The sequence below is a fragment of the Panthera pardus genome, unplaced genomic scaffold, assembly GCF_024362965.1.
Source record: "Panthera pardus isolate Hobbes unplaced genomic scaffold, ASM2436296v1 HiC_scaffold_14, whole genome shotgun sequence".
NCBI lineage: Eukaryota > Metazoa > Chordata > Mammalia > Carnivora > Felidae > Panthera > Panthera pardus.
In genome coordinates this window covers 392942-414269 of record NW_026526699.1, presented here as the reverse complement: position 1 = coordinate 414269, position 21328 = coordinate 392942, and the positions used below count along the sequence as shown (strand labels likewise).

The following is a 21328-nucleotide window of genomic DNA, read 5'->3' as shown; positions in this document are numbered from 1 at the left end:
CTGCGACTTCAGCTCAGGTCATGATCTCACAGTTCGTGAGTTCGAGCCCCGTGTCGGGCTCTGTGCTGAAAGCTCAGAGCCTGGAGGGAGCCTGCTTCGGATTCTGCGTCTCCCTGTCTCTCTGCCCCTCCCATGCTCATGCTCTGTCTCTCAATAATAAATAAACATAAAAAAATTATGTATATTATATATATTATATACATATATAACATGCACATTTAAAGCTCACAGTCAAAATGAAGCATCCTGTGAGGTACTTCATAAGCTAGCCTCTATCTCCCACCCTGTGGAGTTCGGGCCCAGACTACGTGCAAAGCCGGCAGACCATTTCCTCCAGCAGTTCCCAGGCCACGTGGGGGGCTGAGCGGGTGAGAACCTCCAGGTACTTCCCCAGAGCCGCTGCCCTCCCGCCCCGGTGCTGCGGTTGGTCCACACACATTCAACTCGGGGGAGGTACACTGTCCCCAAGGGAAGTCGTTGTGCTGCTCCTGAGCCCTTCGGGAGGGGGGCCGGGATGTGAGAAGGCCCGCCCCACACCAAACAGCAAGAACAAGGGGAGAGCAACACGGTTTAGTATCTCCCATTGTTTCTAGGAAAAGGCACTGCCGAAGTACACTTTTTACCAGAATCTGCGATGTCTGTTGTCAACTGAGCACATGCATAAAGGCAAGAGGGATTCCAGTAAATGCCTCTGGTTTCACAAGTTGCTGATTGCCGAGAATTCTTTCTCTAGGAAAGGCTTGGAGATTCTTCCAAGAGCTCTTGCATTTGTCCATCAAACTGGATGGTAGCGGCATAACTAATCCTATTTCCCACATAATCTGCATGAGAGATTTCTGAATAACCCGGTGATTCCTGAACACCAGGCTTCCCGTCGGCAGGAAGTCCTGGGTCCCACACTCGGCACCCGGCCCTGCTCACCTGCCACCGCCGAGCCAGGCCCCTCCTCGACACCACTGTACGACCAGAGGACGCAGCGTGCTTAAAAAGTCAGTCCATCGATGTGTCAGTTCGGTGCCTGCAAATGTTTGGCAACTTTATAGGTAAAAGAAAAAAGTTCAGGGACACAGAACCAGCCCTTTCCTGATTGCCGTAGAGAAAAAGACATGACATCCTCACTACTTCAGGAAGTTAGGGCCACAGAAGCAGGTGGGCAGGAGGCTTCCCCTAAGCTCTGTGTAGCACACATATTACCTGACCCTTGGTTACGGAAGCTGGTCAAGTGGGGTCTGCGAGATGCGTAACTCCCACCGCAAAACCACATTCTGTGATCACCAGTTCACTTCCATTCTGTACGCTTTCTCCTGCTGGTCAGTAAAGACTTCCGCGTCTGGCTTACTCTCATCGATCACAATTAGACAGCGAACGGAAGAGGGGAGACTGGAGCCACGACACTGAGATTTAGAGAATTATTTGTGGTCCAGCTGCGGACAGTCATGACAGCAGTGCCCAGTCAGTGCAGGGACAAGCTCGGGGATGTGCCCGCGGCCCCGAGGGCAGCCGCCTCCCTCCCTGTCCTCGTGAGGCAGCAGGTGGGTGCGGTGTGGGCTGCGGGGGGCAGGGCGCAGGGAGCATGCTGCTCTGGAGTCAGAAGCGGCACAAGTGAGATCTCACACCACGTGAATCTTTGGCAGGACAGCCAGGACGGCGAGGTGCTCTTTGAAGACGAGTATTTCAACACAGGTTATAAAACACAAGATAAAACTTCCTCCCAAATACGGCTAAATATGTCGATTAAATAAGGCTCCCAATGAAATGTGAAAATCTTTAACAAAAAATAGTTTATTGCACAAAATTTAAGGAATTCCCCAGCACACTTACATTTATAAAAAATCAACATGCTTTTTAAAGTTACAATTCGTTGTGCACGGTGACACCTTTCCCCTGAACAGCCCCAACCTGAGGACATCCTTTCATGAGGAAATTTTTAACAGAAATGAGTAACTTAAAGCCACCAAGTTTTCTAGATCCTCTAAAACGTTACCCTCCAGGATCCTATTATAACCTGAGACCATCACACAACCAGATTTGCCTGGGACGTGTGTCAGTGAACTTGTTCGAATAAGGCTCAGAATGTCTCACATGTCACAGGGGTCCTTGCGGAAGGCTCCAGGACATGTGTCTTTCAGATACACTGGTCCCTTTCACTACTAGAAATCTTTACACAGGACACGTCATTTCTATGTGACAAGTTACTCATGGGAGTAGGAACACCTGTCATGGCTTCGGCAGCATCTACACCAAGAAAAGTCTGTAAACTGAGAAAGAGTTTAGTGAGAATCTTCTTAGCAGGCCTGTCCCATTACTCGGACCCCAGGCCACAGTAAAAGCCAGTTTCACATCCTGTCAGAACTTTGCCTGTTAGACCTTCCAGAAAGTAGAACAAAAGCATATAAATCCATAAGACCCAATGGCATCTATCCCGTGTTCCACAGAAAGATCAGTGGATCAGATCAGATAACCACGCCGCAGTAACATTTTTTTTGGAACGTAAGAAAAAAATAAATGACACGATGAAGTGTCCAAACCAGTGTCCTCTGCAGTGAGGACACGACATACAGTATTCGTGACCCAGGATGAATAATATCCACAAACATAACGTAACAGCAAACCTAGGTTTCTAAGCACTCCAGACTGGACTGTCGTTTTCCAGGAGTAAATTCCAAATTCCCACTTCTGCACAACAGGAGAACGTTTCAAATGATACTCACTGCAGACTCTGGCTCTGGGAGGTAGCAGTCGAGGCCCTCGGAGGCTAAAAACAACAACAAACCCTCAACAGATCAGGAGCAGGTGGCCTCCACGTCCAGTTTTCTCTCTCAGGTGGCTGGTTAAGGAAGCCTAACAAAAGGCTGGACTGAAAGGCCCCAGATCCGGGGCTGTGGCCACACGGGAAACAGCACGGCGGGTGGGACAGCCAGGGCGTTCGGGAACCGGAGAGGGTGACAACAAAGGCACAGGGTGACATCAGGAAACCAGGAGGCGCTGCTGCCATCGCCACAGGAGCACGTGTACACACGTACACACACGCAGGCACGAGCACATGCATGCATACACACGCACACACGTATACACACGGGCACACTCACACGCACACACAGGCGCATACTCACACGCATAGGCACACTCACACGCACACACACAGGCACATACAGGCATGAGCACAGGCATACACATACACAGGCGCACACTCACGCACAGGCACTCACACACGCACAAGCACACACACGCAGGCACGAGCACGTGCACACATGCACACAGGCAGGCACGCACACACAATGACAGACAGGCACACGCGCATACACAGGCACACACTGGCACATGCGCACGCACACTCCGACACACACACACAGATACACGTGCACATACACACGTAGGCACACCCACGCGCACATGTGCATACCCACACAGGTCCACTCGCACGTGCACATGCACACACAGTGGCGCGCACACACACCCACGTGCACATACACACGTAGGCACAGCCACACGCACGTGCATGTGCGCGTGCAGGCGCACACGCAGGCACACGGCACACAGAGGGTAAGACATGAAGGAAAGGAGGTGAGGAACAGAGACTTGCTCACAACCAGCTGACCCTTTCCTAAGAGAAGACGCGCAGTGACCGTCCCCGGGGGGCCGCCGGCACGCAGCAGTGAGGAAGCAGCCACGGCAGGAGGCTGAGTGTCACGTGCTGGTTTTAAAGTTAAAACTGAGGCTAATACACCCCAAATAAATAAGAAGGTAAATTATGATTTTTTTCTTCTCTAATGGTACAAAAACAATTTTGTCAAAAACGGTTTCCAACTCAAGATGAAAAATAGGATATATTTATAATGAAGTCTTCAAGTATTACTTTAAGATTAACCCTGTACAAGTGATATACGAGCTTCAGAAGTCCCAAGAGTTGCTAGGGAATTTTTTTAACACTAAACATCTTTGTGGTTAACGCTACTTTATCAGTGAACCTTCTAACAGCATCTCGTGAGAGAACACAAACAGCTTTCAAATACCAAACTGTCTTCTCCTCAAGAGAGACAAAAGTAGTGAGTCGACACAGGCGGATGTGGCCCCATCAGTAACCCCTCCGAGTTCATCTCCAGACCAGCAGATCCGCACCAGAGGCCTCTCTGCTCTAACTCACAACAGTGAGGGTTAGTTTAGATTTCTCAGCCAAGTAGGGGACAAAGTTACAGCCGTCGGGGGTCACGGCCAGTCAGTTTCTGCAGCGCCTCTGTGTTTCAGGTGGAGAGATGTCCACGAGCAACCTCCCACGCTCAGGGAGCTCCAAATCCAGCTCCTCCCCTACAGGACAGCCGGGGAGGCCACCACCACCGCCTCCCCACGGAGCTGACCTGCCCCTTCCAGAAACCTCAGTGTCTCCAGCGGAGAGGCTGCAGGACCTTCCAAACTTTCTGAAGAGTCTGGCGTGTCCTCTGATGACCACACAGGCTCTGCCGGACATTTTCGTGCAGGCGTGGGGTTGGGGGGGTGGTGGCCTGCGGAAGCCTGGGTTTGGAGCCCTGGCCCTCCTCCCCTCCTCTCCTGGAACCTCTCCCCGAGCATCTCACACGTCAGGCCGGCGCATAGTGACTGGGGTCAGCTAAGGCGAGTGAGGTCGTGCCGGGCCAAGGGTTGGATGGCAGGGGGTGTTGTGCACTTACAACAAGGCCCTCAAAAATAAAGTGAAACTAAAATAAAGACCCTTTTCTGTCTAAGAATATTTGGTTTTAGAACAGTAAATAAAATAATGATTTCTTAAAATATAATTTTCTGACTGACGTCCCTAAACCCTACGTGTGCATTAATTCCTGACAGCACATTTTCAAAAGGCAATCAACAAAAAGACAATTCAGGTCATTCTTAAATAATACAGACATCCTTTTTAAAGATTAGATTGATTTTCAGTATTTATATACACATCCTATGGTGAGACAGCCATTAAAAATAAAATAAAAACCAAAGGTGCAAATAAACTTTCGTTTCTGTAGAGAGGTAAAGCTCTTACTGAATTGGGCAGGAAAGAGAGAAATGGGACCCGGCCACGCAGCACTGCCAGTGCTCAGACAGCAGCATCTATGGTCACTCGTGAGAGATTCCCTTCGGACACATCCAAAACCTTCTTGCTGAGATCTAGGTTATGTTGTTAAGACTTGGTCATTTCGTGGGAAAAGCTAGTCGTGATTTGCAAATGACTATTTCTCTAGTCCTCAGCTCTCGTTCTGTCCTTTTACTCCTTGTAAAGGCAAATGCAAAATTTAAACCTCATCCCTTAGAAAAACAGAGCAAACAGTCAAATAAATAACCTTGACAAAAGAATATTCCTTTGGGCGGTCACACGCACTCGGACTGTGGACGCTCGGCAGCCGCTGTTCCAAGCTCCTCTCTGGAGACCCTGCACTGGCCGAGTTGCTCCGTGTCTCCCCGGGGGTTGGCATGATCTCCCAGGGGAGCCGGGCTGGCAGAGGGGTCCCCCTGAGTCCACGAGGACAGCGACTCGTGCACGGTAACGGTGTGCGCTTCCATCTGGCGCTGAAGGCTGTCCATCTCCTGCCTGGAGAGAGGAGGGGACGGGGGAAGGAAGGCCGGTCAAAGGAGAGCCAGACGAGATGCGGTAACTTTCCCTGGAGACAACCGGCTCTCTCAAACATGGATCCTAAGAAGCCTGACCCGGACAGCAGTCCCCTCAGGTACCGCGGCACCTTCAGGGGGCTGACAGAACCTGTCCGTTTGGGACCAGCAACACTGACAGGGTCACAGGATTTATGGGACTCAGCATTTTTCTCTGCACGTGCAGAGGAGGCCAATAGGCCGTGCAACTCTGCACACGGGGGCTTCTACTCAGGGAGGTGCATAAGTCGCACTGAGGGCCTGCCACATGGCTTCCACTCATAGGGTCAAAAAAGACAGCCCCTGGGGCGCCCGGGTGGCTCGGTCAGTTAAGGGTCTGACTTGGGTTCAGGTCACGATCTCACGGTTCGTGGGTTCGAGCCCCGCGTCAGGCCCTGTGCTGACAGCTCAGAGCCTGGAGTCTGCTTCGGATTCTGTGTCTCCCCCTTCCTCTGCCCCTTTCCCACTTGCACACTCCCTTCCAAAAATAAATAAACATCAAAAAAAAAAAAAAGGAGTAAACGAAATTTTTTTAAAATTAAAACAGAAGATGTCCCCACACGGCCACACCCTGCAAACACTGGCCTCGGGCTGGCGGGAGCAGAACATCCAGCCGTGGGGTTTCTAAGGGCTCAGGTCCTGGCTCCTCAAGGGCTTCTCAGGGTCACTTAGTTCTAGGCCATCCTCCCCGGATGACAGGGACCGACAGCCCAAGTGACCCCACGTGGCCCAGGCCTGCTCAGCCTCTGCTGGGCATGAGGTCCTGCCAACAGAAAAGATTCTTCCAAATTAAACCTGCAGTCTATCTTTCGAGACCGAGTGACACAGAACACAGAACGCAGCTCGTACTTCAGCTGCTGGAGACAGCTGTTGAGGTTCTTGAGGGGCTCCTTGCTCACGGCAGGCGGGGGCCTCAGCAGCTCCTCCAGCAGGGAGGCCGGGACGGGACAGTCGGGGATCTTCACCGGCGTCACGGGGCCCGAAGAGCCGGCCTCGCCTTTCAGTTCCTTTCTCTGTTTTTGAAAGCACACGGTTAGCGGTGTCACTAAGAGGGGGACCCCACCGCACGTTCCCCTCATCAGTGCCCGGGGTCACAACAGGTCATCCCAGAGGAGCCTCCCGGGAAGGCACGGCCCCTGCTTCCCGGGCAGCAGAGCAGGCAGCCACGGGGTTCAATGAACCTTCTGCCTCACACACGCGACTAAGCACGTGCTGGCTCCCCAGGAGGATGAGAACACCCCTCCTCGCGGGGGGCTTTCCATGAAAGACCACGGCTTTGACTCTGCACATCCCTAAGAAATTAAGTCAATTTTCAACTCATACAATTCCCCTTTCTAGGACTTCAAACTTTTTCACAGACAGGTAAACAATGGTAAATAAACCTGAGTCTGAGTGATTTCTTTGCCCCTGGACAATATTTACGTAGACTGAGCAGAGAAACAAAAGCCAGGCGTGTGGAGAATCTGAGCGGGCTTGCGACGGCAGCTTCAGGGTCCCTGGGTCCCCAAGACCATCCTGGCAGCCGCTGTGTCCCAGCTAGCTGGCCTACCAGGCCCGGGACTCTTGTTAACAACAGCAAATGATGCCCTCATATGGTTTATAAAGTATATTACAACAAAATGGTACCTGAACTCACGCTCTTGGAAAAGGCACCAAAATAAAAGGGTTTGGCCTGTTTCTAAGCACAATACTCCGGCACCGTTTATTTTCACACGGTACCTGCTCCTGGTTGATTACACGTAACTTCACGTCTGAGTAACTACGGTGCGCCCGCCACCGCCCAGCAGACCTGCAGTGGGCCCAGCGAACCGAGGGGCACAGAGCCCGAGTACCGTCTTGGCCGCGCCACGCCGCAGGTCCAGCCTGAGCTGCTGGTTTTGCTGGAGCAGAGTCTTCATGTTGTTCTTCAGCTCGGACACTTTAGCTTGCAGCATAAATTTATCTTTCTGGGTCAGGGACAGATCTTCTCGCACCGTCTCCAACTCAGCTTTGATATTCTAAGGAAAGGGAAGTCGGAGGTTTTTAAAAGCTAAAAAAGCTTCAACACGCCGCTGAGATCTTAAGTTTGTACATCACAATTCTAAGGGGCTAGAAACGTAACGCTGATTTTTATGTGATGAGGTACGTGGTGTGGTGAGCATGCTTCCTCCTCAGGGTCTAGGTCGAGCAGTGTCCTGTCACATTCACGTTCTCAGCGTTTTTATCCAAATTTCAGAGCCTCTGCCAAGGAGCCAGCAACACTCTCGTGCCTGCTATCTACACTGGACCCCGAGTCGCCTGTTTAAACTCCGAGGTCAGCCACTAGAATAAGCCTCACCGTTACTAAAGAAGAATATAAATCAGGCCTAATGTTACTCAAGCCCTCCGCTCACAAGCAGGAATCCCGGCAAGAGCTACGTTCCTGATCCCTGCTGTGTCGAGACTGTACACGGATCTCTTTGTGGAGAAGTCTGTCAGAGTGAACGTTTCACACGCTTCGCCTCATTGACTGTGCTTTGCCAGATCCCATTCCGGGAACATGTCACACAGCTCACCCAGGCCGTACGTAGCGCTGGGGTTTGGCCTCCTTGGGCCGTGTGGGCTTCTCTCCAACGTAAGCGATGTCTGCAAAACGGCTTGGTGGAAGCGCGGAGTTCGCCGGTAACTCGTGCGCTTAGCGCGCTGCCTGCCACGGTACCTGGGACTAGTGCTATGATCATCAACTGCCTCGTGAAGTGCTGCCTCTGACCTTCTGCCCCAGGACCTTGACACAGCAGATACCTGCAGTAAGTGCTGTATTCCATCCAGTTCCTTTTTACTCTGCTGTTCAGTCAAGTCCAGCTGCTGCTTCAAGGACTGGATTTCTCTTTCTTTCTGATCCACCTCCCATTTGAGGTTTTCCATCTAGAGGAGGGAAAAAGTCACATGACCAAGAGAATTTTACAGTGGCTTTCTTGCACTATAAAACCGCTCTAACTACATCTGTGTGTTAATATCATACTTATAAACAACAAATATCTTTTCCAAGCACACAGGGAACGAAGGAATGAGCGCGTGAACCGTCCATCAACAGAGTCTAGCTTCGTCGGCCCCGCCCCTGGCTCCATCGGCCCCGCCCCCTGGCCCCATCAGCCCCGCCCCCTGGCTCCATCGGCCCCGCCCCCTGGAGACGCAAAGCCTCCCGGAAGGTCACCTCTTGGTTTCCCGCAGGCTGTCTGTTCAGCTGCTCGTCCAGCTGCTTCTGCAGGAGCTGGAGCTGGGTCCGGGCCTCCTCCAGCTCCGCCTGGAACAGTCCTATTTCCTGGGAGTGTTTCCCCTCTTGGATCCTGGCAGAAAAAAAACAAGGAAGAACGAAATTACAGCATGCTTACCCCGCCACAAAATGTTGTCAGTCGAACGTTTTCCATCATGACAACGGAAACTCGCACGCTGCTCGCCCCGCCGGGGGCTGCTCTGGGAGCTCAGCCGCGCTCTGCCCTGACTAATCCTCACAAAGCCCCTGGGGAGGACACTCTGTGCGCCCACGTGACAGACTGTGGTGGCAGAAAAGCGCTCGACACGGATCTCCGCGTGTGCTCTTCTGGAGGCTGCATCGGGCCCGGGTGGTGGGACGGCCCTCGGATGTGTGCCCCACACACAGGGAGGGCTCTCTGTCCTCAGTGGAGGACCGGCAGGCACACGGTGGGCACAGCCACGTCAGCGCTGACATCTCAAAGTGGCGCTGCAGGCTTCAGACAGGAATCTGGTACGTTCTTCTTAGATGGGCCTCCCGTGCCCGAGACGTGCCGGAACACGGGTGACCTTCACGTGCTGAGCGCACGAATGGGGTGTGTGTGGCGGTGGCCCAGCCCGCTGCCGCGCGGCACTCACTGAAGACCTTCGGCCTCGGCCTGCAGCTTCTGCACCAGGTGCTCCTTGGCCTGAAGCTCCTTCTTCACCTCACTCAGCTCCAAGGTGGCGGCCTTGAAGTGGCGGCGGTTATGTCCTGCCTCCGCCTTGGCTGCAGCAACCTAACCAGAACAATATCAGCATTACCAAGGGCAAGAACCACACAGAATGTGGCCATGTGGCGTCCGCGAGGACTACCGCCAGCCCCACCCGCTCCCGCTTCTCCCAAAGCTTCTCAAGGTCCCAAAGGACTGAAGCACTGTGACACACGCGCCTGGTGTGCAGCGTGCGGCCGCCAGTTTCTGCCGGGTGACAAACACGTTCCAGGCTGTCTTCATCTAAACAGTTTCTGCGGTTTTGTTTTAATTTTATTTATTTATTTTGAGAGAGAGAGTACGAGTGAGGGAGGGGCAGAGAGAGAGAGAGAGAGAGAGAGAGAGAGAATCCCAAGCAGGCTCCATGCTGTCAGCATGGAACCCAACGTGGGGCTTGAACCCATGAACCGTGAGATCGTGACCTGAGCCGAAATCAAGAGTTGGACGCTCAACCGACGGAGCACCCAGGCACCCTTTGATCTAAGTGGTTTTGACAGTCCTCTTCAAGCACATCTCCAGATTTCTTGTTAAATTCAGTCATAGTTCATGTTTTCTGGGAGGAATACATTTTTCCACCAGACCAAGTAACTCCAGTAGAGCCACTAATTACTACGCATTCATGACACAGTAGCCTTTTCTCGGTAAACAATGAGCCTCCCAAGGTTTCTGAGACCAGCAAATTCTAAGAATGTAAGAAAATCTCCCATTTTCCTTCTAATGACTTAGTCTTCTTGTCTAATTGTACTAGCAGCACTTCATTTTTTAAAAGTTTAATAAAAATACTTACAATATATGACAGTTGAACATACAAAATCTAACTCACATAAGTAAGTAAAAAAAACTCCAGTAGAAAATGTCAACAGTGGCTTATCACTAGGAGCACATTCAAGATGATCTCTGCTTCAATCTTTAAGACCTCTTTTTTTTTTTTTAACTTTTTGCCAGCATGTACTGTTCATACAATCAGGACAATTACACTAAATGCATTTAGAGAAACAATTGACAATCATTCACAGTTAAGCCAATGTCGCGTATCCATCACTTTCCCTAGCACTTTTATTCACAAGTTTCCTAGTTTCAACTTCATTAAAAGGAGAATAAAATTAGTAAGTGAGCAAAATATGGAAACTGGGGGCAGGAAAGTAGGGAGGACGGCTGACTCCATTCACCTTCATGCAAGGGACAAAGACCGACTGCAGGAGAGGCTGATGGGGTCATGGTAATACAGTCCTAACAGACCTTAAAGCTGTCCTATTTGAAAGAATATTTTACTGTCTCACCCGAAAAAATGAAGAACTACTTATTTCTATCTCTGCTATATCACCACAGAGAGATTTTTAAAGGACGCGGCAAAACCCAGGTCACACGCACCCTCGCACCCATGTGCGCACGGCAAACACATTCTGTGCCAGGCACGGGGCCCGTGAGGGTAAATGAGCCACGGCCCTGAAGCCATCAAGCTTACGTTCTTTTTTTTTCTTTTTTCAAGAATTTATAATTTTTTTTGAGAGAGAGAGCGTGTGTGCGTGTGAGCAAAGGAGGGGCAGAGACAGAGGGAGAGAGAGAACCCCAAGCAGGCTCCGCGCTGACAGTGTACAGCCCGCCTGCGGCTCAATCTCATGAACCGTGAGATCACGACCTGAGCTGAAATCAAGAGTCAGACGCTTAACCAACCGGGCCCCGCCAGGCATCCCTGACGCTTACGTTCTCATGAGGAATAACAGACCGGCACCTGGTGGGGAGCACGGGGGACTGAGGTTGACTCTAGCTCACAGGGGTGGGAGGGGCAGGCCCTCTGCAGGAAGACTGCCCTGACGCACTGGTGGGCACCTCAGCATGGAGACGAGCAGCCAGGAAATGGCAAAGGGTCTACGCAACCACCTTCCTCAATTGCGCTCCGAACACTAACGGAGCCATACGCTGTTCTGCAGTTTGCTTTTTTTAACCCAACAGTACATGTGGGACATTTTCCCCCAGCAAATACCCTCTGTGGGGCTCTGTGTGCGCGTCTCAGGCCCGTACGGCTGCCTCTGGGTTAATCCAGGGCTACTCTTCCGTGGATGGCCGTCAGGGCTCCCCCCGGCCGCTCACTGTCACCAATGCTCTGATGATGCTTTGCTCTCAGAACACATCAAAGACACTTGTAAAATCAAAGACACTTGTACAAAGACACTTGTAAATTCCTGACAGGGAACTGAGGTGTCAAGGGTTCACATGCTCAGTTTTTAGACACTGAAAAACCGCATTCCAATTGGCTCTGAGGTGACAATTTGGAACCGGCGGGAAGCTTCACACACCTGTTCCTTGAGGCTGTGCACTTTGGCCTTCTCCTGCTCCAGCGCGGCTTCTAAGGCGTGGACGAGCTGCTTCGTCTGGCGGTCCTCCTCCTCCTTCCGCTGCAAGACCGCCTGTACCTACAGCACATTGCCGATGCGGCACGTGAGAAGGGACTCAAACTTCAGAGGCCAGCGGAGCCCCAGGAGGAAGCAGGGCCACTGTGTCAGGGCCACGCGGGGAACCTGGCAGCATGGTGACACGCAGCGTCACGATGCGCTGCCAGCAAGTGCACAAGGCGGCAGAGTCGGGAGAATTCCGTCTCTGGAGAACGTGAAACCTGAGACCGCAGCAAAACCGTGCAGCCGCACTCGAGCACGCAGCGAGGAACCCAAAGCGTGCCTGTGAGTCAGGGGCTATAAACGCAAATACCGTCACCGTGAGGCAACCGGGTACGGCAGGGGTGGGAACCGGTGCCGAATAAAAGTCGACAAGCTCTCTGATCGCTGGGTACTTTGAGGCGGGAGCTGGACCGGGCTGCTGACGGCCCCGTGGGGATGGCACCGGAGCGCCAGGCCTTCTCGCCAGTCTCAGAGAGGCTGCAGAGCCAGAGGGGCTGAGAACAGAGTCTGGAGAGGGAGCCCCCCCCGCCCCACCCAGGGTTCAAGTCCCATCTGTGACTCACAGAGGGAAGGACCCCTCATGACCGGCGGGACCCCTCGAGCAGGGAAGCTAACGGACTGGTCACAGCATTCACACCTCAGTCGGGGGCGGCGTCAGGAGCCCCCAGCTCTGCCCCACACCCCAGAGCCGCGAGGCGGGTTTCTGACTCCACCAGACCCCCTCCCCCGTTTCCGCATCTCTGCGGTGGGGCAGCGTTCTGCTTCAGGGGCTGGGACGCATGCGTGAGGCCACGCCGGACACAGAGCTCCCTGCCCTGCGGCAAGGCCCTGCCTCCGACAGAGGAGTCTGAGCACCTGGAGGTTCAGCTGGACCAGGTCGGCCTCCCTCTTGGCTAACGCGGTTTCTAAGATGCTGTTGTGTTCCCGCAGGGCCGCGTTGGACTGCCCCAGGCCCGTAAGCTTCCCTCTTTCGTGCTCCAACTCAAGGGCCAACTTCTTATTCGACTCCTCCAGGCGCTTTATCTTCCTCCTGAAGCCTCTGGACTCTTGCAGCTGAAACAGACGGAAGGCGCGGGGAAGTCACCTAATCACATGTGCTGGCTGATGAGCTAGGTTCCTGTACACCAGAAACCGAGTGCCCGGCGCTAGACAGCCACCCCCGGCCACAAAGAACCGCGGCCAGCCCAGCTTTCTCCTGGGAGCCCGGGACGCTATGGAGAGCCCTTGGTGACATCACCAACTGCCACGTGCAGCATCACCCAAAGCCACGCCGTCTCTGGGCCGGAGAGTCACGGGAAGTTCTTTACCAGAATAGATCTTCTCGTTACCTGCAACCTGAGCATTCAAACTGGGGACATTTTAGCCTTCGTGGTCTAACAACCCCTATGCTGGAGGGGTGCCTGAGAGAATGCTGGGTGACCACGCCTGTGGGGAGTCCAAGCAGTAAGGTGTGTGTGTGTGTGTGTGTGTGTGTGTGTGTGTGTGTGTGTCCGTCCAGGACCCAGACAAACGGGCCGATGGCACACAGAAGCATGGTGTGGATGTGAGCCGCGGGCCGGCTCCTGCCTCTGTAAGGCACCTCTCTGCCTGCAGCAGAGCTGCATGGGGGCAGCAGGGCCTGCCCGGCTGTGTGAGGATGAAACCTGGCCTACCTCATCCTCCAGCTCCAGCACCTTCTCCCGGTACTCCTCCAACTCCTGGCTGGTCAGTGAGATGATCTCCTGGAGCTCCTTCTCCAGCATCGTCTTGCTGTGGCCGACGGCCTGCAGCTCTGCCTCCAGAGCCTGGATTCTCTCCTAACAGCCAGGACAGGAAGGTGGATTTGCTCACGGGTTTCAACGTGGCGTGTGACAGGCGCCCCCCCTCACTCCCCGCAGGAGAGGGACCTACGACCTGTGGCAGGGAAGCTGCACCAGGCAGAACGGAACTACCACCCGGTGCACTGCACACACTCGCCCTCGTCTCCACACGTGATGTGGGTTTCTTAGCCGTTATACTGAAGGACGGTCTACTGTCCATCTCGCTCCGGCCTCACCGTACCGATAATCCACGGTGAGTAACCTGCCGAAGGTCCCGTCTGATAAGTATAAACACAGACGCTGTGCGTGGGGGACGGCAGGCTCCACGTGGCACTTTACGGCCTGCCCCTGACACGTGTAAGCCCCAAAATTAAAAATCAGGCAGCGAAAGATTTTCAACTTAAAGGAAAGCTGCAACTTAATACATTTCCCCCTCCCGTTTTAGAAAGTAAACAGGTAAAAGCAGCATGTGATATTCTCGGTTTGGTAAGAAAACAGCGTGCTGTGACACAGTGTCTTCCCGCTCAAATTCTTCAGTGGGGAGGAGACCATAACAAACTTCATTTAAGAAGAAACAATCCCTAAAAGGATGTTGGATAGGAACAAACAGAGGCACGTCAACTAGTCAGGTAAAACTTCACACTGGCCGAAGCTGGCAGGGTGTGTGACACCCAAGACCGCGTCGGACTCACAGACACGGGGGACGCTCGGGGCACTCTGACAGCCTGCATCACAGGAATAAAAATGCCCCCCAAGGGGCGCCTACGTGGCTCAGTCGGTTAGGCGTCTGACTTCAGCTCAGGTCGTGATCTCACACTCTGTGAGTTCAAGCCCCGCGTCGGGCTCTGTGCTGACAGCTCAGAGCCTGGAGCCTGTTTCAGATTCTGTGTCTCCCTCTCTCTGACCCTTCCCTGTTCATGCTCTGTCTCTCCCTGTCTCAAAAATAAATAAACGTTAAAAAAAAAAAAAAAAAATCCCCCGCAAGCCCAGAGCCCCTGCCCTGCTGGCCCCATCCTCTGTCCTCCTCCAGGACAACCTCCATCCATTTACCCTAAAAAACCATCCGGAGCAAAAGGCTTTTGCCTTCCTTCCAGCAGGAAGAGCAGGCAGGTGCCCCTCTCCAGGGTCCCTCTTCTCCTGTCAGCAGAGCCACTCAGTCGCCCGCAACCCGGACACCGGGGGCCGCCCCCTCGCTAGCCCCTGGCCTGCGCCTTCGACACACGGGCTCTCCCTCCCAAGGGAGCAACGTGCTTCAGTGGCCCCTCCTTCTGGCTGTTCCGCAACCTTCGTCTGGACCTGTCATCTCTCAGCTACTGCAGGAGTCCACGCGGTCTCCCTGTTACAGCCTCGCCTGACCCCAGATGTCCTCGACCACCGCCCGTCAATGCCCACCACAGAAGAGTGAGATCTCACCCTGCCCGAGTCGCCGGTCAGCCCTCCATCCCATGCCAGCCCCAGCTCAGAGCCAACGCCTGCCCACCTGCACACACCCACACCCCTGCAGCAGGACCCCTGCCCGACCCACTGCACCCCTTAGATGCACAGCACAGATCTTCCTGCACGCCCTGCACAGGAACATTCCCCTGCAGAGATGCACCCCCATCTACTCTAATGCCTCCTGTTTACTCAAGACCAGTTCAAATGTTACATCCTTCAAGAAGCTTCTCTGGACTCTCCAAATACGCCCCGACCCCCCTACACTGGCACGCAGGCTGCTCACAGCACTTTACCCGCCCAGGAAATTCCTCCACAGACGCTGAAGGGGTGCGGGAAAGGACAGGGGTGGGGAGACCGAGGGCCCGCACTGAGGGAGCAGGCAACGGCGGGCTCCTCGAAGGACCGCCGGGGGCTGATCTGTGCAGTCACGCTGCTGGCATGCGACACTTCACAGAAATGCCGCCTACACGCTAGCTCCGCCCCGTCTCTCCAGACTCTTTCTCAAGGTGTTCCAAGCAAACGTTTGTTAAGACATCAAGTCCCCAGAACCGAGTGCACGACCGGCTGACTGGTGGGAGCGGACGGGTTACCCACTTGCAGAGTGAGGTCGCTGCCGCCGCCAGAGCCCTGGGCTCTCAGCTGGCTCAGCTCCGCCTCTGCCGACTCCTTGGCCGCGAGGGCCTCCTGCAGGCGGCGGCTCAGGATGCCCACAGCGCTCTCATAAGCCTTGTGCTTGGTCTTCATCTCCTTCTGGGCGCTGCTCAGGTCTGAGCCCAGCCGCTTCATCCTCTGCTTCTGTTCCATGATGGCCCTAGGGCGTGACGGGCGCACAGAGAAGGCAATCTGAACTCCCTTCCCACGAGTCCTGAGTCCTCCGAAGGACAGGCTCTCGCATCCCCCCCCCCCCCCCCCCGCCGCCCCACCCCAGCCCCGCCCCAGCTGGCTGCTGCACCTGTCAGGCCCGATCCCGTAGCGGGGGCCTGTGTTGGCTGCCCCCACAGAGACCAGCACAGCGCTCACGTCTGCCCTGCTCCCCTCCTGGAGGGGGTGCTCTTGTGAGGGCAGAGAACACGTCTGTCCTCCCAAACAAACTCTTCTCAGATAGCGGTAAACATCTTAACAAACCTGCTTACAAGCAACCTCCAAGGGACGAAGGCAGAGCAGGGCAGGACACGGGATATGCCACAGGGTTACAGGCCCCTGAAGGCTACCCGGCGTGCGTATACACGGCAAGAGGGATACACGCAAACGTTGGCCCTGCCTGGGGACCCAGCAGGGGGAAAGGCGTTGCCACACGCCGCTGGCATGTAACAGACACACAAGGGGAGCGCGTGTTAACCGTGAAACTATGCAGCCACGGAACTGTGGTGCGATCTGCTCTCCAGCGGTAACTTTGGAGTCTGACTTCCTTGGCTGCCTGTGAGTAGGCCCCAGCAGAGCTCAAAGCCGCTCACGCCCACCCCTCCCGCCCGCACATGCCTCAAAGTCCACTCACTTGGTGGCTTCTTGCTGGAGCTCCTCAATTTGCTTCTTGAGCACCTCGTTGGCCTCCGTAAGAGCTACGATCTGCTCTTTATCAAACTGCAAAGACTTCAGAAGAAGAGAGGAAAAGACAAAGTGAGGAGACCAAACCTTCCCTGGGCGGCCTGACTCTCGGGACCAGCCTCCTTGAGGGCAAATGGTGCCGTTTCAGGGCCACCCTCAAGGACAAGGGCCCTGACGAGGACCCTGACAGACAGGCTTGCCCTTCGTATAAATGACTTCTTTAGAAAGGTCCAGGGTGCTGGAGGGAGTGCCTGGGAAGGACCGAAGGCTGGGGTGGAACCCCCTGGGATGCAGCCCTCACCCACAGTCCCCAAGGACCACTGCTGCCCGAGCCCCCCAGGCTCCTCTAGGCCCCCCAGCACCCGCAGGACTGAACTACAGACGGATGATGGCCTCCAGCCCCGCGCTGCCTCCCACCTCACTGGCTGCCCTTCCTCATTTCTTTCTGTACGGTGAGGACCGCCTCCCGGGACGGGCTGGGTTCCCCACAGCCCCGAGCACCTCAAGGAACACGTGACCTGGGTGCTGCAGGTGTTACCCCCCAGGTCCCCGGCTCCTGGTAGCTCCTCTCGTGCCCCCTTCTCCCATCTGCACCTCCCAGGCCCAGCCTGCAGCCTCACCCAGTCTGCCCACCTGGGTCCCACCTGGCCATCCAGTGGGACCTGGGAGACATCCCACAGGACGGAGCCCTTGGTCTCCCCCGGCTGTTCTGTCACCCTCTCATCTCAGGAAACACTCATCCGCAGGACAGGAGTCTGGACCGGGGTCCTTTTGCCTCCACACTCACCTCCCGCGGACCACAGGGCCCCTCACATGTCGCCAGCCCCCTCCCCCGAGGGCCTAGAGCTCACAGAGCTGCTGTGGCGTCACCAGCCAGCCCAGCGCCTCCTCCCACATCGTGTCCCCCCCACAGGGCTCCCGGCTTCCTGCCCGCCTCAGACTCTCCCTCAGCTCTCCCAATGCCAGTTCCCAGAGGCCGGGCCTCGCCCGTCCCTTCTTCTGTCCATCTATCCCTCCAGGACAGGGGCTCCAGGCGGGACTGGTTCCAGGCCGTCCTGCCCTCTACCCGGACGCAACACACCCCTGGGCACATCTGGCTGAATTTCCGGACCTGTAAGTGCGTCTCCATCTCGTCGCGCTCCCTCTGCACCGCCTGCAGATGCCCCTCGAGGTCGGCCATCTGCTGACGGACGTGGGACGCTTCCTTCTGCAGGCGCACATGCTCCACGTCCACGGACTTCTTCTCCCCTTGAACTTTAATTAACTCTTGCCTCAGCTCCTTCAGCTCCGAGTCCAGCCTCTTCTTCGTGGCCTTGAGCTCACCAATGAGCTGGTCCTTGGAGGTGGCATCCCGCCGGTAGGCCTCCACCATCACCTGCCCGATGAGACAGAAGCTGCAGCCGGGACAAGGCAGGGTCTTGGGGCTCACGCGGCTTCGACCAAAGTGCTCACCACTCGTCCACAGCATAACGCCTCTTGGACCACAGAGAACACATCCCACCAAGTCCAGGACACCACCAACTGAGGCACAGCATCAGGTCACGCGCCTAAACACATCTGGGTGATGTGCACAGCAGGTGTCGCCCGGCGGCTTCACCTTCCTCGGGCCCCAGGCTCCTGACGGGCCCTCCCCCCACCTGCATCTCGGCACAACATCCGGCACCACTTCTAACTGTCCCTCGGGTCGCCCTTCCCCAAACCCTTGGTGTCGGCCACACTTCGCACTCATCCTCCGACAGCCTCCATCAGCTTTGTGGACACAGAACGTGCGTCCCCACCCTCTGCGCGAACCAGGGCTCCCTTCGGCGCCACATCAGGGCGGAACTTTCTCACAGACACGTTAACAGAAGAGTCCGTCTGTGCTGCAGCAAAGCACACGCCCTCCGATGTGACGGCAGAGTGGGATCGTGTCACAGATGCCGACCCCACTCTGAAGCCACATCCCGACCTGAGACATTGAAATACAAGAGGTGAGGCCGTCGCTTGGAATCAGTGTCTTTAAACAGCATGGCAGAGGCCTAGGTGTCGCCTTCTCCTTGACCGGTCTTGTTCTACGCAAGTGATTGAACCACACGGGACCTTTCTCCACACTTACTGCACATGAAGAAAACCGACAACACGTTTTTACCTTTTGTTGAAGAAACTGCTCCTTGACTTTCTGCGTCTGCTTCCTCAGAGTGGCAGCTTCCTGCTGCAGGTGCCCCACCTACAAAGGACACGCGTGCCCACACGTTACGCTGTGGGAGCTCCGTCCCCCGCGCTGGCTTGACTCTGGGTCCGTGTGTCAGGAGACCCACCTCCAAGGCTGGAGAGACAGCCTCCCGGGGGACGGGGAGGCCAGCCACCAACCCACCTCCCACCTCCCTGTTTTCAGGACAGTGTCTCTGTCCACAGGGTTGCCACCAGAGACCCCACAACAATACAGGCAAAGCTCAAATGGGACGCGGAGTGCCTCCGGGGTCCGCTGGCGTCCCTCTTACTGAGCCAACAGTAAAACCACATTCAGACCCACCCAGAAGGTCCCTGACAAGAGACTGGCCTAGGGTAGTGTTCGCAGGGGAAACACGGACTCCTTTCACTCTACTTCCCAGAGGAAAACCTACACCAGTTTCCTCGCGCCGGACGCTCGGGGGTGGTGGTCTGAAGGCAAACCGTTCCCGGCCACTAACTATCGCCGTACACCCCGCAGTCCTCCTGTTCCGTGTGTGAACGTCTGCCTGGGTCGGGTCACGTCGCAACGTCACGCTGTCAGCACAATGGCCCCCAAAGCGGCGAGCCGGCTCGTGTCCACACGCGCCCCTCTGTCTCCCGCCCTCGCCCACTGACACACGACCGTCCCACCACGTGTCCAGCAGGCCCCACCGCAGGCATACAGCGGGGAAGATCCAAACGTTCTACATAACTTTTCCCGCGTCTGAGCTCTACGTCATCTGCAGACAGACGCTGGGGTTTCTCGGTAGCTTACTGTCCACACCCCACACGTGACTCGCTTTCCCAGCCCCGGGCGTCTACGCTGCCCGCAGTCAACGGGATGGGAAGCACGTGACCTGCAGGCGTGGGTCCCTCCCCGGCAAGCGCTCTCCCGCGTTTCCACAACCAGGAGATCAAAGACGGGACGGGACAACTGCCCTGGCTCTCACACGTGTGGCCTCCGCTCCCAACGAAACGACAGCGAGCGCGGTACCTGGCTGGACTTGACGGCCAACTCCTGTCTCAGCTGCTCCAGAACCTGCGACGTCTCCTCGGCGCCCTCTGCCAGGCGCTGCGCTCCCCTGTCCAGCCCCTCCCCGCCGCTCCGGGCCGCCTGCAGGGCCACCTCTAAGACAATCTTCTCGTTCTGCAGGGAGCGGATCGCGTCGTCCCTGGAGGCGGCCTCCTCCTGCAGCTCCTCCAGCCGGGCCTGCAGCTCGTCGTAGCGCACCTGCACGTCACCCAGGGCGCGCTCCCGGGCCTGCAGCGCCTCCTGCGCACAGGTGAGCTGCTTCAGCAGGTCGAGGTGCTCCTGCCGCAGGGCCTCAAGCTGCTGGTCTCGCTGCTGCAGCGCCAGCTTCACCTGGAAGACAGGAACCAGGGTCGGCGTCCTGCCCCCGGAATGAGAACGCCACCCGGCCCCCTCCCCCCCGCCGCCCAGCGCACGGACACGAAGTGCTGGCACGTGCGGGGGACACCCGGCCGGCACGGCGACGGCGGCCGCTCTGATGTGACGTCGCGACGAGTCCGAAGGACACAGCGCACAGACAGGCACCGCGAGGACGGCCGCACGAGGACGGCCGTGTGTGGCACCGGGGCGTCCCCACGAGGCCACGGAGGGCTTGCCTGCTCCAGCTGCTGCTCGAGGGACGCGGCCGCGGCCGCCACCTTCTGCAGCTGCTCCTTCTCGCCCTCGAACTCCTCCAGCCTCCGCTGCAGATCCTCCTCCACCATCGTCTTGGCCTCTTGGATCTGCGCAAAGGCAGCCTCCTGGTCCAACATGTCGGCCTGAGCACAGGAAACCGTGCTGTTTAAAGAGCAGGAAGACCCGCCACCCTGGGGAGAGGCCCTTGTCTGTCACCATCACGTCCCCAACCCGCAGGCAGAGGAGCCCGGGGCCAGAGGGGCCAAAGGCCGGTGACCTCCGGCCGTCCAGTCCACTCTGCTGACCCTTGGGACCGGCTGAGGGAGAAGCCAGCAGGCAACCCAGGTTTAAAAAATGGGACGAACCGGGGTGCCCGGCTGACTCTTGACCCCAGGGTTGTGCGTTTGAGCCCTGGGTTGGGTGTTGAGATGACTTAAAGCTTAAAGAAAAAAAAAAGAAAAAGAAAAAGAAAAAGAAATGGGATAGAGTGCTGAACGACACCCCCATGGCTGCCTCTGCCGTGAAGACAGGCTGCAAGGTGTCCCTGCTTTGGGGATGTGCCACTGGGAACACTGTCACTGAGCTGGTAAAACCAGACCGAGGCTGGGGGACAAGTACGGATGGAGTTCTTTACAATTTGCTCACGCAGATAAGATCCAACGCCTACGTGTGTTTCCCGAGGAAAAATGTCAGCTTCTAACTTAAATGTTTCCAGGTCTTTGGCACCAGGCCCCTGCCATGACG

General features: G+C 55.9%; 1 protein-coding gene across 5 annotated transcripts in view; it reads right to left on the bottom strand.

The window, feature by feature from the left end:
• Positions 1-1764: 1764 nt before the first annotated feature.
• The window catches only part of GOLGA3 (golgin A3), a 43535-nt gene continuing 23971 nt past the window's right edge, over positions 1765-21328 (bottom strand). For all 5 annotated transcript variants that reach the window (XM_053901848.1, XM_053901846.1, XM_053901850.1 and 2 more), the window contains exons 10-24: positions 20566-20727; positions 19934-20302; positions 18878-18955; positions 17861-18124; positions 16700-16794; positions 15799-16015; positions 13621-13764; positions 12824-13021; positions 11870-11986; positions 9460-9599; positions 8783-8915; positions 8371-8493; positions 7443-7607; positions 6460-6623; positions 1765-5554 (exon numbers count right to left, since the gene is read on the bottom strand). In XM_053901848.1, coding sequence (XP_053757823.1) covers positions 5335-5554; positions 6460-6623; positions 7443-7607; positions 8371-8493; positions 8783-8915; positions 9460-9599; positions 11870-11986; positions 12824-13021; positions 13621-13764; positions 15799-16015; positions 16700-16794; positions 17861-18124; positions 18878-18955; positions 19934-20302; positions 20566-20727 — 2589 coding nt within the window. In that variant the 3' untranslated portion in view covers positions 1765-5334. The remainder of the gene's footprint in view (positions 5555-6459; positions 6624-7442; positions 7608-8370; positions 8494-8782; positions 8916-9459; positions 9600-11869; positions 11987-12823; positions 13022-13620; positions 13765-15798; positions 16016-16699; positions 16795-17860; positions 18125-18877; positions 18956-19933; positions 20303-20565; positions 20728-21328) is intronic.